Source organism: Thunnus albacares, chromosome 2 (genome assembly GCF_914725855.1).
Source record: "Thunnus albacares chromosome 2, fThuAlb1.1, whole genome shotgun sequence".
NCBI lineage: Eukaryota > Metazoa > Chordata > Actinopteri > Scombriformes > Scombridae > Thunnus > Thunnus albacares.
Window position 1 is genome coordinate 23,608,562 of NC_058107.1, and position 14,953 is coordinate 23,623,514.

The window sequence follows — 14,953 nt, forward strand, 5'->3', positions numbered from 1 at the left end:
CTGTTTTTTCTTCTTTCCTTGGGACATACAATGGCAATGAAACAGTGAGACACCCAGCTGTATTTGTGTTCATTTAGCCACATGAGCCAAAAGGCAGGAAGATAGATGAGAACAAAATCAGAGATAGAGGAAGTGTCTGAGAGAATTTTTTAATAAAAACTGAGAGGATTAGAAAGAGGTTCAAGGACTAATTACTCGAGCTGAGCTGCTTAGCAGCCAGTAGTGGGAGACTGCAAATTGTGTAGTGGAGTTGTGCTACTTTGGAGCTCTCAGATTTTATGTAACTGTATTAATTTGAAACAGCTTTACTGAAAAAAAATGATAAAGGCTAAGAAAAACCCTTCCCTGTATGTATAAGAGATACACATTTACAGATCATCTAATGACTACTAAATTGTATAATGAGACAAATGCAAATTAAGTTAAAAGAAAAGAGATTATCATAATATCCTAATAAGACCACATGTATCTAGTCAGTTGGGACATGAGAGAAAGCAACAGACATCAGCACCATGAGTCACAAAATGAACAAGCGACTCTGTTGGCCAGCTCAGAGGCCAGTTATGAAGCAAGTTAATCAGTCACGCAGTCACACAGCCAAGGGAACAGGCAGCCAGCGATTGAACTAGCCAATCAGATAAGAAGATATCCAGCAGTCCAGTCAGTCAGTCAAAAAAGGCAGAAGTCAGGGATTAAGCCAGCAAATTAGGCTGTACTGACATAAGTGGAAACCAGTAGTGGCTTTGAAGGTTAGGAACAATACACCAAAAATGTTAAGCATAGCAACATGATTGCAAAAGTGGCAGCTGTGGCTCAGGAGGTAGAGTGGGATGTCACTAATCACAGGGTTGGTGTTTCGAACCCCAGCTCCTCCTGTCCACATGTCGAAGTGTCCTTTGGCAAGACACGGATCTCCAGATTGCTCCCAGTCAGGTTAACGCCTTTCGTGGTAACTTGTTGCCATCGATGTATGAGTGACTGTGAATGGGAGGCAAAATTGTAAAGCACGTTGGATAAAAGTGCTACATAAATGTAGACCATTTACTAAAAGCTTAGCTGTAAAGTAGTGTAAATTTTGACCTTCATTTTGAGAGCAGTCGGAAGAAATAGAGAAATGCTGTTTGCCCCCAGCTACAGGGAACGCAACAGAGAACGAGAGAGGAAGCAGGAGAGACATGGTGGTAAGAATGGAGAGCTACATTGAAGGGGCACAATAGGGTGCCTTTGAAGCTCTCAAACTGGCATCCACAAAAGCCTCTTCATGCTAGCTATGCCTTCTTTAGAATCCATAAACATGCACACGTGCAAACAGAGACTCACACACAAATTCAGACACACTCCTAATTTTGACTGGAGTTTTCAGAAGTGGTACTATAAGAGAACATGAATGGTGCCTCGAAAAGCGCCTTGAAGAGGAGCTCCTTTACTTGAAGTCCTGCAGAGAAGAATCACTGTAGTTTCCTTCGCTTGTCCTGGGTGGACGCCAACAAAAGCACGATTACCTTATTGTAATAATGTCTGTTGGCAACTGAATTAACAACACAAGAAGTCAGTTTTATCTGTATAGAGATATTCCACCTGATAAATTCAGCTGGCACTTAAACTGTCAACTCAGCGGCACGATTTCTGTCTATTCAGTGCATGTTCTTTTAAAGATGGCAATGTCACTCACTCAGTGGCAGTTGTTCAGACTTGACTGAGGTTTTCTGAGCAGCAGCGTGACATTTAAATGGCTGCTTAGACATAGACCTCTAATATACAGCATGCATGTTCATCAGCAACTTATTTTTCTTTGTTGTCATTCATTCTCATGGTGCTTTTGTAGTCTGTAAAGGGAAAGTATGTTTTTTGAAAAGATATGTGTGTATATCTTGTATGTATATATACTTCAATCCTGTATACTGGCACATGACCCATGACTCAATCTCTCGTGACTTGAATGGTTTGCTGACTGCCTGTATTCTTCCTCTGTGGTGACATCCATCTGGGCGCATTTCACTGTATGAAAGATGGTTTTGATAGCACACAGTATGAAAGATGCTTCCAGTGGTACAATACATTATAAGAGATGAGTTGATAACACAAGACACTGTCTGAAAGAACCCTGTTTATATATTAGTTTTGATAGAGCAGTGATATGTGCCTGTTGTGCATATTCAATATCCTTTACTTAAAAGAAATATATTTTTTAATCACTGCATTTTCCTGCTGTTGGATGATCTTATCATGGATTTCAAAGCAAGTTACACACTTATGAATCTTACACTCGTAATGGCAAGATATTATACAATGCTGCAGTATATTACAGTAATCTAACAATTCAACCTGAATGTTATTGACACTATTGACACCTTGTTCATTAAAGGTACACTGTGGAGTTTCTGGTCTCTAGTAGTGCTATGAAGCTGTTTTTAATGGGCAGGTTTCTGTTTTGTTTGTTTTGTGCACACACACAAGGATACACATACATGCTTGTGGGTGACGCAAGGTATCGGTAGTCCTACCATTTGTTTCACACTGTTCCAATGATCTACAGATGGCTGTAATGTGCTAAGAAATGCAGCAATGTGCCAGCAAAGGCGAATAAGAAAAAGACTGCAAGCTAGTAAACATGGATGTAAATAATTCAAATACTTTAAATGCTTTAAAACATAGGCTTTGCAGATGTTTCCTGAGGAAGAAAATACATTCAACACTTCGGTTAGACCTCAAGAATACACATAATATGTTTTGGTGACTAAAACTCAGTGTAAAATAAGTCAGAGTAGTCCTGTGCACATCCACAAAACCTCAGTGGGATAGATGCAAAAATCAATTAAATAGCAATACAAGGACTACTTGCACACTAGATCAAAGCTCCCTTTGATTTAACTAGCAACGTTTCAACCAACTCCTTGTTACACTCAATGTAAACATAACTTTTGCTTGTTAAAAAGAAAACTCCACATGGCACCTTTAACGTGAACGACTGCATAGAATAAGACAGACACTGACTGCATGTCAGAAACATCAATTATTATACACTTATTTATTTTGACAAAGAGAAGTTTCTGACATTTTGGCATCTTTAAAATCAAAGCCAGTCCTGTCTTCAAATAAAACATGTTAAGGGCCTTTTCAACTCTCTTCTCAATGTTCAGTTAGTTTTATTGACCCTCATAAATCCTATTGTGGCACCCACCAGCCACAGGTAGCGGGTTCAAATGCTGTGAAGCAAAGACGGACAGGGATAGCTCAATAGTGTTGACAGGGTTATCACACGATCTAAAAAGAAAACAATTAAATCAAAATAAACAAAAAAAAGAGGAGACACCAAGGCAGTGGTTCACTAGCAGCTATAAAGCAGATCCTGGTCCTACCCTCATAAACAAACACTCAAGGAGCTCTCGGAAAGGTGGTCCATTAGCACCCTCCTGCTACACCAAGGCAAGACGCCTCCCAGACACTGGGAATGACGCAGGAACATCTGCAGTCCCAGTCAGCATGCTACCGATATCACACACCACTAATCCGTGTGCAACTAAACTCAGTTTACTCTCATTAGTGGTGTATTTAACCCGCTGCACGTGGTGTGCCAACCCTTCGGAGAAGACAAAGCCCTGAATGAAACCCACAGCTTGCCAACAGGTGCCCCTCATCACCCAATCACTGTCAGTGCAGTCACCTACAGGTCCAGCTAGACCAACTGCCCCCACCGTCAGTTCTACCTGGCTACACTATCTTACAAGGATGTTACCACTTTGTCTTTGTCTCTCTCTCACACACATACAAACATACAATTAGAAGACAAAATGACTTTTTCAAAAAGTATGTTGTCCTTGATCTTTATTTGATTTAGATGCCAAAAGAACTATAAAACAAAACAAAAGTTTGCCCACCTTCAAATTTTAGGACATTCAGATGTTAGAACTAGCAGAGTCATTTTCCCAGCTGTATTATATATTTTATAAAAGTCACATGTGCAGCCAGAAATCAACATGAAAATTGTTCTGAGACTTGACAATAGATTTTCTCTGGTAACTTACTCGGTCTTCTATGGATATTGCCAGTATGAAACCCTAAATCCCGAAATACCCTCTGCAGGTGGAATGGTCACGTTTTAGAAGCTATTGAAGTCCAAGGTACTGCAGTCACGGTTTGGCATATATTTGGACATTTTCTGGCAGCCCACATTATGAGAAAAAAGCATCTGTTCCTGCTGGTTGCAGTCATCCCTGGAAAAGATTCAGTTTCATTTTCCCACTGGCAAATCCACAGTAATTTCTCATGAATTGTTAATGCATGAACTTTATCAAAAACATTATTTACATATGTATTATACTTTAATTGATAAGGCTGTATTCTAGTTTATCTTTCACTGAAAAAATATTTACCACAAACACATATACTTAGCATTATTTTATATGTATTTGTAAAGTTTTCAGAGTGGTTTTACAGAGTGGAAGAAAGCAGTTAGAACATAGAGACAGCATCGGTCTTTGCCAAGGCAGTACTGAACAGGTTACAGCTTAGGCAATATTTTCTGATCTGTCTTGAAAAAAGAGATCAATCTCAGTTTTATCAGACTACCTTATAAAAATAACTGACAGATGAATTAATTTCATAACCACTGTAAATGTGACTCTCTGTAGAGAAATCACTCAAAAAACTATAAAAGATAAACAAATTTAAAAACAACAGAACTGAAGCATACTAAAAGTATACTAGAGATGTGCAAACATACATAGAGATTATTTGAACTGAGTATAGAGTACAGTACTACACATTATTGCACCTTCAGGCTTGCGGTAAAACCTGTTGTCAACTGCAAATGTATTGCCTGAAAAAGATACAGTAAACCCAGAGAGAGGGAGAGGGAGGGCGATAACAAATTTGAATTAAATCAAATGTTCTTAGCAATGCAGACAAGGCCTGAAAGGAAGATGGGAAAAGCAAGGATACCATGGAGAAAGAGAAAGGGAGTGAGATAAAGGTAACACGGGATTACGTGGGTGTCACATGTATTATTGAGTCTCGGCTGGGGGAAGTGGAAGCGAGGAGAGCATCTGTTGGTCTGAGTTGACATAACAGTGATCCCCTGCTACAAGAATGAATGAGGTTAATTTCTAACAGACTTCAATAAAGGCAGTGAGGAAGAGCTTGCAGGCTGCAAATCAGTCTTCACTCTGTTTCCCATTTGTGTGTATGTTTATATCAGGTGTGTGTACCTAGATGTGTGTAAATGCATTATTGCCAATATGCTTGCATATACAGAATGTGTGCTAAAGCCGAAGATAAATGTATGCTATTTTCCATCTTTGTTAATGCACAAATAGATTATTTTGTGAGGGCCAGGGTTAGAGTGACATTTCTGAAGTTAATAGAAAGCTGAAGAAATTAGCTTTTACTGTAGCACAAGATTTCAGAGGACAAGGCCACAAAAGCTGTTTATAACACAAGGCAGGGATATAGAGGTTTTATATTTAAAGATGGACAAGCCCCTTTTCATTGCAGTGTCCTCCAGGCAGCATTAAAGTCTTATAGGAAGGCCGGATAAGTATTTTCACATTCTGTTCAGATTGATCAGGCTTAAAATCATTATTCATTGCAATTTATTGAAATAGCAGGTTGCGTCTTTTAACTTGTGTCCCAACAGTTATGCCTGCAAGTATTTTGAGAGTGATTTTACATTAAGACATTTCCCGAGAAACAGATAGTCTGCACATGGCATGTTTACCTCAATGTACCAAATGTTATCTCAATGATGTGGCAAAGATTTTTAATGTCGTTCTAAAACAGCACAAATTCAATTCTCTGCAGTTTCTCCCACTTTATTCCGCCATGAGAAGATCAGATCTGTGCCAGATCTGTTACTCCAACCATAATCTTTCAGGATGTGCTTTGCTGTTTCAGCAGCTTTTTCTCTTGCAGCAAAGAGCTTGCTTGTATGTGTTGATATGAACAATTGGGGTTTTTTTTTGTCTTTTTGGTGTTACTGCACAGCTGTTAAACACTTCTTTCTTTTCTCTCTTTCTTTCTAGGTGGAGAGGTGCCCTACACCACTCTGGCGACGAGGATGATGATGGGCGTTTGGTGGATGTTTGCTCTAATTGTCATATCTTCATATACCGCCAATCTAGCAGCCTTTCTTACCATCACACGCATAGAGAACTCTATACAGTAAGTATCCAATAAATTTAGTTGTTGTTTTTTTTCCAAATTTTCCCAAATTAAAATCAAAATACCAAATTAAATGTCAAAATACATTGTTGGTCCATGTACTCCAGAATGGCGCATGCCTATATTGACATATATCGGCAGGGTATACATAATTTGTATGTAACTTTAAGATAATGTAAATCACAGTTAAAAGTAGAGTCAGCGATTCTAACCCAACACACTTCTTGTCAAATTCAGCAAATATCTCCTCACAGTCCGCTTGCTGTCCATTCTGACAGACAGCTGCTTCTGTGGACAGAGATGCTGAACGCAGGTCGAGTGAGAAGTGAGGGTGTGGATGGACTGTTGTGCTCAGATGAGATGTTTTTTTTTTTCTGCTTGTGATAATGTGTGAGAGGAACAGAAGTGAATCTGCAGCTGACGCATCGCTCTTGATCCTGCCATATTTCTCTTTTGGTCATTGCCTTGGCAATGCGTATCCATGAATTTGGGGGGCGGAGCTTCTGAAGGAGCATGAAGGGAGGGGTTATTTGTTTGGGTGTTTAGTTCAAATATCAACAATCTTTCTCCAGAATGACTGACTCTACCTTTAACTGATGTGACAACATTATGGTTAAGGTTTGGTTTGGTTTAGGCTCAAAAATGACTTGAGTTTAAGAAAGATTATGGTTTGGGTAAAAATAAGCACTTTGTTGAGATTAGTGGACCTTTGTCTTCATGTCAACAATATGTAAATAACAAATAACAAGTTAATGGCACAATCATGGTCATGGTTTAAAAAAAACAATATTAACTCGTGGTTGGAAATAGAAAAGAGATCCCTGTGTTAAAGTCTGATGTTTTGTTGACCCATCCATTTCCCTGACATCCTCCCCTGCTGACTTTGTCCACATTAATGTCGCCTCATTTCCTCCTTTGCTCCCATAATAATTACTACAGTCTCTAAAAGGGCTTCTGTCATTTGAACGTCAAAGAGAAGGTAATTTTGGGGCACTTGCTGGAACTTGTCTTGGGAGGAGAGTCTCCTAATTTTCTGAAACATTGACATTTACACATTACAAACATTGAAATCCTCCAACTATTACATACCACCATTTATTATTATATGAAGTTATACTGTAAAGTTGCACCCCACATCTACACAGATGCACAAGCCCCATAATACAAAGGCAAGTCCAGGACACAAAGTTGTGCATGCAGTTATGCATACATACACACGCACATGGTAACTCACACAATTCACCAAAGAGTGTGAGTACAGTTGTGTTTCTAACACACAGAGATACACTGTAGTCTTCCTCAGTGTGCTCGATTGCTAACCAGTCTGGAAATTCATTCTAGCAGGCAGGTGTGATGCATAAAAGGGCAACACACACATACGCAATAATTTCTCTACCCTTTCCTTCCTCTCAATCCTTTCTCCCCCCTCCTCCTTCACCTCATTGTAGGATAGTAATTTCCTGTCAGCCTCAAGTTTGGCTCTATCATTGTGTGTGTGTGTGTGTGTGTGTGTGTGTCCAGTGATGAAGATAGGTAAGATAACGAAAAACGGAGAGATACAATGAGGCAAAGTGAGGAAGAAAATTAGAAGAGAGGGCACTTTTGGATGTTCCTGTCAGGTTAGGGGCAGAAAATGTGTTATGGCAACTGGCAAAGCATTCTACTCTCATTTTGCTAATCCCCACCCCCCCCACCCCACCCCACACACACACACACACATACACGTACGCACACTCACACACATATTATTTCCCCAAGCTCTGTGCCCTCTGTATCTATCTTTGTGATAATATGTTTGCTGCTTCTCTCCTGGTGGCACTAGGAAACGCTCATCTCTCATTGGACTAATCAGCATGCCGAAGCATCCGCTATGCCCGGCAGTGCCACAGTTAATTGTGCTTGGCTTTGGAATAAACAGCATTTATTTCTCAAGATCTCATCACTATCTGTCTCTTAATTTGTTTCTGTCAGTTTACCTCTCTCTTTCTTTTCTCTCTTTTCCGTATTTGGCAGACCTCCTCTTTTTTTCTTTCCTTTACTTTCGTCTCTACTCTTCCCCCCCCCTCTTCTTCACACTGTCTGGTTTTAATTCTATTTTTCATCTTTTCCAAGTACTTTTGTCCAGTCCCTTGGAAAATGTGCAGAAAGATTTACTTTTCTCACCCTCTTTTGTCTACCCTCCCTTTTTTTTTGCTTAAATTTGCTGTCATTAGTTCGCTGCCTCATTCAGCATCCAATGAGCTAATTAAGGATTTCCATAAATTTTAATGCATTATCTTTAATTTGTTGACTCTTCTGGGGTCATTAGTGGCATAATTACCACCTAAAACAGCAGCACCCACATGGCCTTGAGCCTCCAAAGATGGGTGGTAGGGTGAGTGGTGAGAGGAAACACATCCAAAGTAAACTGAGAGATGAAGGGAGTATCCAAGCGAAAAAAAGGGGACTGTGATGTCACGATTTGCGTGTACTTTTATCTGATAAATACTTGATTAACATATTACGCAGACTGAAGAGTGAATGCATTTGTAAGTGAGTGAAAATGAATTAGTCAAGTATGGAAAAGAGCAAGCAAGTGAATGCAGGGGCAGGAAAGGAAGAGGAGGCTGGGGAAGGATGGAGGCATTGCTCTTCTTAGCGTCTCTGTGAGCTGCCAGGACAGACAGGGTTTTTAAGTATTAATGCCCTTGTTTCATCCTGGAAATGAAATAACAAGTGAGCATTCAGAACCCTCTCTGGACTATTTCACGCTTGGATGTTTTCCCTCAATTTTAGTGTGAATACTTTAGGAAAACAGCGAGGGATGGCAGTGGATAGAGGCAGAGAGGGAGCAAGAGAGAAGCAGAAACAGACAAAACAGGATGATTATAAAGTGGAAATAAAGAGAAGGGAGTACGTGAAAGAAAAGATGAGGCAGATTAAGAGGAAAGGGGGAGGAGAGAGCCAGAGGTTAGGAGCTAGAGAAGGGAACTTAAAGAGGGTAGAGAGATTGAGAGTGAGAAGAAGCATGGAGAAACTGAGAGAGGGGAAGGGTTTGGGTCATGGCGATGAGTCAGAATGAGAAATGGATTTTTGAGGGGTAAAAAAGTGCAAAAAGAGGCAGCACCTGTAAAGAGAAGAAAGAGATGGAGCGGAAGAATTGGTTGGGATGGGAGGATGGAAAGACAGAGGGAGTGTTTGAAGATAAAAAGCTTCTTGGCCCAATCTCACATAACAGATGTCATATTTTATGGTTGATAAAGATTTCCAATGAAGTCAACTAGATGTTTGTATGCATTCGTGTATGTGTGTGTGTGTGTGTATCTTAGCCTCTCAGGACAGTTGAGAGGTCACATTGGTCAAACTGGCACGAACTCTTTACTTATTTAAAGCCTCATGAGCATCATGAACTCATGAAGTCAAGATTGACTGTCACATTGTTGCAGTATCACCCTCTATTGGTGAGAAAGGAACTGTAACAGCACTGTCCCTTGCGTAGTTTATAGAAGCCAGTATTGGACAGAATTATAAAATTAACGTTTTCACAGTAAAGATGCAAGTTAGCTAGCTAATAGTTAGTTAGCTAATAGCACAGATCAGACATTAATCTCTACTGAAGACGTAACAACACATAATGGTATTGCTTCATGGTGACCAAAAATAACAAGGCAAGGCAATAAAAATACAATTAAATCTTAACTGCACCTCTAAGTACTTAAATATTATAATACATTCTAAGAAAACTAGCTTTGAAATGAGAATGTAAGTCACAAATTCATCTTATATTTACAGTAATCCAAATGTAAGCAAAACTTAAGCAGCTTTAAGATTTAGCTAGTCTACTCTGGATCATGACCATGTTTAGCTGCTGCACAGCATCAGTTGTTGAAGGAAGAGCTCTGACAGTCAAATGGGTGACAAAACCCCCAAATCACTGCAGATGCTATAGATGCTAATTTAATCTATAAAATGTTTAAAGCAAATAATTAAAAAATAATTATAATAAATTCACAGAATTCTTCATATCATGAATGTACTTTAAATGTCCAAAACCCCAAAAATATTAAGCTTAAGAAAAGACAACCAGGAACTAATTTTCATTTGCTTAAAAATGGACTTAATCATCAAAATCAAAATAGTTGTTGATTATTTTTCTGTGGATTGATGATAAATCAACATAATGTTGCAGCTTTAAACTGATCAAGGCTCGACTAGCTATCCCCAAAGTAATTTTCCTCACAGAAATCATCTTTGTCCTTTGGCATCTGAAGGAAGAAAAGCCGATTTGTTGAATCTCCTCAAATGCTTGTGGAATACTTTGTGTATTAACCTACTTTAAACACCTAAGTTGGCATAGCAACGTAAGTCATCCCAGCATGAAAATAAATAACAGATTTTTAAAAAACGGCTAAAATAACAAACACTGACTGCTATGTTCTCCTCAAAGGTTATACATTTGTTTGCTTTGCGAAAAACAAAATTTGCCTTCCTCACAGCAAAGAATATGACTGTGTGAGTCCTTTAGTTTTCTACAAAGATAGCCAGATGACCATATGTGAAGACACAAAGATATACAAACACAGATTACATGCACAATACACTGATGAACATGGAATTAAGCAGGTCTCTGTCCTGTGTGTGTGTGTGTGTGTGTGTGTGTGTGTGTGTGTGTCTCACTCTCTCTCTCTCTTACACACACACACACACACACTTACACTAACTATTTGTCACAGGACACATTCAGCTTCTGTTCACTCCATTTACTTGCTCATTGAACTGCTTAGGGGGAATATAATTGGTTGCAAAAGGAGCTAGCAGAGACACATGAGTGTGTGTGTGTGTGCACACACTAGTGTGTCATACAAAACATTAACAAAAGACAATTAAGTCTATAGTTCATATATGCTTATCTCCATGAGAGAACACACACACACGGAGTAATCAATCTGAGTTATGGACAGCCATAAATGAAGACAGCCACTGGCCGTGTTGTGATTGAAATGAAAATGTCTCATCCACCTCTTCTGCTCTCATCTTTTTTTATCCACTTCTCCTTTAAATCCTCAGCTGTAAAATAAAAAAGAATCCCTTTGTATTTTCATAGAAATATAGTAGTTCATATAAAATAAAAATTATATTACAGTAGCTCACAGCTCCTTTTCAGGATGTTCTATTTTAGAGGTATCAAACACACACACACCACATAATTCCCCTCTAAAATTTTCAGTTTTTGATTTTGTTTTTCTTTGCAAAATTAGCAAACTTGGCAAACATTTATGTAGGTCGAGCTTCAAGCTGACTTACCTAAAACAGGCGTAAAACAAACTTCTTTTAACAGATGCTATGGTATAGGTTCAGTCACTGTGGATATACTGGACATTTGTGTTGTTTCATCATTATCCAACTTCTTTTCTCATCAGTGTAATGAATAATCAATGTGTAAATCCTTTTAAATCTGGAATTTTTTTTGTGTGTGAAATCTAATCTCAATTTTAAGGTTTCCCCAGACATGCCATATTTCTCTCTCTTGCATGCATTCACATACCATCAAATAACAAGCTGGGAGTTGCAGTCCAATTCACACAGGGGGGGATCCTGGTCAAAGAGTGTGCTGACAGGCCTAGATATTCTTGTGGGAGTTGGTTGGGGAGGGCAGATTATTGAGGCCAAAGATTAATTGACAGTAATAAAAGATTCATGTTAACGGCAAAGTTCATTAAAATCTTCAAAGCAGTTTTTTAAAGCGGGTCAGAGAGATAGTTGAGGAGGGCATGAGAGAGAGAGGAAATGCAAGAGCTGTGACCTTCCATAAAATGTGTAAATGTGTTAGCTTGTGTGTGTGTGTGTGTGTGTGTGTGTGTGTTGTATGTGTGTGTGCGCGTGCACGCGTGTGTTTCTGTGTATGTGTTTGTCTTTGTGAGTGAGCATCCTTGTAATAATACAAACAGTACCTACTTATTTTTATACTTATTTATTTTACCTTTATTTCACCAGGAAGTCCCACTGAGATCAAAAATCTCTTTTACAAAAGAGACCTTGCTAAGGTCTACAAAATCACAACATATTTAAATGCAACATACACAACATGATATACAAAAATTCACAATAAAACAGAAGAACAGCTATTCAAACACAATGGCCTCTCAGGAAAAACAACTACATGCCTCCAACACCACATTCTCCATGATGCCCTTAAATTCACCAATGGATATACATGTTTCTAATTTTAGGTCTTTGCAGATTATTCCATGCCCAAAGTGCATAGTAGGAAAATGCAGTTTTCCCCAGATCTGTCAAAACCTAGGGTACATTAAAAACCAACCGTTTGGAGGAACGTAGCTGGTAACTACCAGAGCTGAGACAGAGAAGGGTACAGAAGTAAGCTGGAAGTTTACCCATTATTGCTTCATAGATAAAAATATACCAGTGCTGTTGTCTGTGAGTGAATGAAGTACAACCCACCAAATCATAAAGGATGCATGGTGAGTAAGGGACTTTGATTTGTAATGAAACGTAGAGATGCATGCTACACTGAATCAAGGCTCCATAAGATCAGGTTTGTGGCCCTCTGCATGGACACATTGAGTTTGAACTATAAAATAATTTCTGAGCCATTTGACAGCCTTAGGACTGAAACCAGCACTTCTAAGTTTGTTCAGCAGCAATTTGTGGTCCACTGAATCAAAGACCTTAGCTAGATCCAAAAATAAGGCAGCGCAATGCTGTTTTCTGTCCAAAGTAACCATAAGATCATTAGTCACAACCATAGCAGCAGTATTGGTACTGTGGCCAGTTCTAAAACCAGACTGAAAATCACTTGTTGTTATCAAGTAAAAACTGTTTTGACTGTAAATTTACCGAGGATTCAAGGATCTTAGCTAGGACTGAGAGTTTGGAAATCGGATGGTAGTTGTTTAACTCTGAGGGGTCTCCACCTTTAAGTAAGTGGAGAATATAGGCAACTATCCAGATTTTAGGTATTGAGTTGGACAAAAGGTTCTAATTAAAAATATGAGTAATGGGCTCAGCAATAATATCTGCCGCCACCCTTAAGAGATAAGGATTATCTTGACCTGCAGACTTTTTGTGGTCAATGTCATTTGAGCTGTCAAATATAGACCCAGCACAAATAAAGTGCTTGTTAAATTGGCTGACCATGGCAGCTTTGTCCTTTATTTAGTCTGAGCCAATACCATGTGTTCAGGGAGGCTTGAAGCAACATGAGTACCTGAAAGGATTAAATATATTTCCAGAATTTTGAGGGGTTATTTAGGTTCTCTATAACTGACTTTAGATAAACTGATCATTGAGGTGCATTTGTTCCTTAGGGCTCTAAACATAGTCCAGTCAGCAGAGGAGTGTGAAAATCTAGCTTGGGCCCAAGATTTATTTCTTTAACAAATTAGCCCTGAAAGGCTGTCTGAATGCCAGGGATTGTCCCTACTGCTGGTCCCTTAATGGGAACATGTTTATTAGAGATAGACTGGAAAATTGAGTGAAAATATTCCCATGCCAGTTCAACATCCATAATCAGACTGCTAAGGTCATTGTAATACAAATCATGCAGGAAAGCCTGCTCTTCAAAGCTTTTAAAATATCTTTTAAAAATTATTGAAAAGATCTGTAGCACTCAAGAGGGTAATACATTTAAAAAGCCTTTAATATTTCATGGCTACTTAGTCATAGTTAAAAACATGCATTCTTGACTATCTTTTAAAAATGAAATGGGATTTTACCTTGGGGATTTTGTATTCCTGACACAAGCAGTTGCACAATGATCACTTACATCATTGCAAAGTATGCCAGTTGAGGCGTATTTGTGAGATGTATTTGTTATAATTAAATCAAGCAAGGTAGATTTATTTTATGCTATAGTATTTGGCCTTGTTGGTGCATTGATGAGTTGCCCAAGGTTTAAGGAGTCACACAGTTATTTAAAACAATCTGAGGTCCATGAAAGCCACTACCAATTTAGATCAAGGATGAATTCAGAATCATTTAATTCATGTAAAATATCTGAAATAGATTTGAAAGCATCCTTTGAGGCAGACAGGGGTCTAAAGCAGCCAACCACAGTGATATGAGAATCCTTTGTTACACCCACTTCGATGGCCAAGACTTCAAGTCTTCAAGTTAATCAACTGGGATTTGATATACTGGCAACTCTGCCTTCTTTACCCACCCGATCAGTTTGAAACCATCAATAAAAATTAAGTCATCAGTTACCAATTTCTTGAGCTGCGTTACGGGTAGAACCATTAAGTCATATTTGTCGTATTTGCCCAGATCTTGATCATATCCATTTTAGTTACAAGACTTCTAACATTTAAATGTATAAGACCAAGGCCTGTTCTACTTTTGAAATCTTAGAGAGTGGGTAAACATGGGTAGTAGGCCAAGGATTGGGCTGAGCATTTCCAGACAACATCAATAAAAACATAACCATACATTGCAATTTTACTTTCACAGAAAATGATTTATCAGGACCGCCATCACCTACAAACTGTGAGAAAGAGTCCTCCAAGATGATAAAATAGTAATTTAATAACATTAGATTCTGAAGATATAGGATCTCGTTGATTTGTACTTGAGAGTGGTAAATCTTCAGTTGATGAAGTGGACTGATTGATGATATGACTCAAGAATTCTCGTTGTAGAAGTTGAGAGTTGTCTTGAGTGTAGCAAGATGAATTCACTCTCCCTGTTATGCCCTTTCAGTTCATTTAATCCAGGGTTGCACTGAATAAGTGTCAGGAATGTAAAGAAATATATAACTTAAATGCTGTTTTGTTGAGGACAGACCAGGTGTCAGTGT

General features: G+C 38.7%; 1 protein-coding gene across 3 annotated transcripts in view; it reads left to right on the forward strand.

Annotated features, from left to right (window-relative positions):
- Positions 1-14,953, forward strand: part of grid2 (glutamate receptor, ionotropic, delta 2) — a 227,426-nt gene that overhangs the window by 137,301 nt on the left and 75,172 nt on the right. For all 3 annotated transcript variants that reach the window (XM_044373896.1, XM_044373897.1, XM_044373898.1), the window contains exon 10: positions 6,021-6,159. In XM_044373896.1, the coding sequence (XP_044229831.1) occupies positions 6,021-6,159 (139 nt within the window). The remainder of the gene's footprint in view (positions 1-6,020; positions 6,160-14,953) is intronic.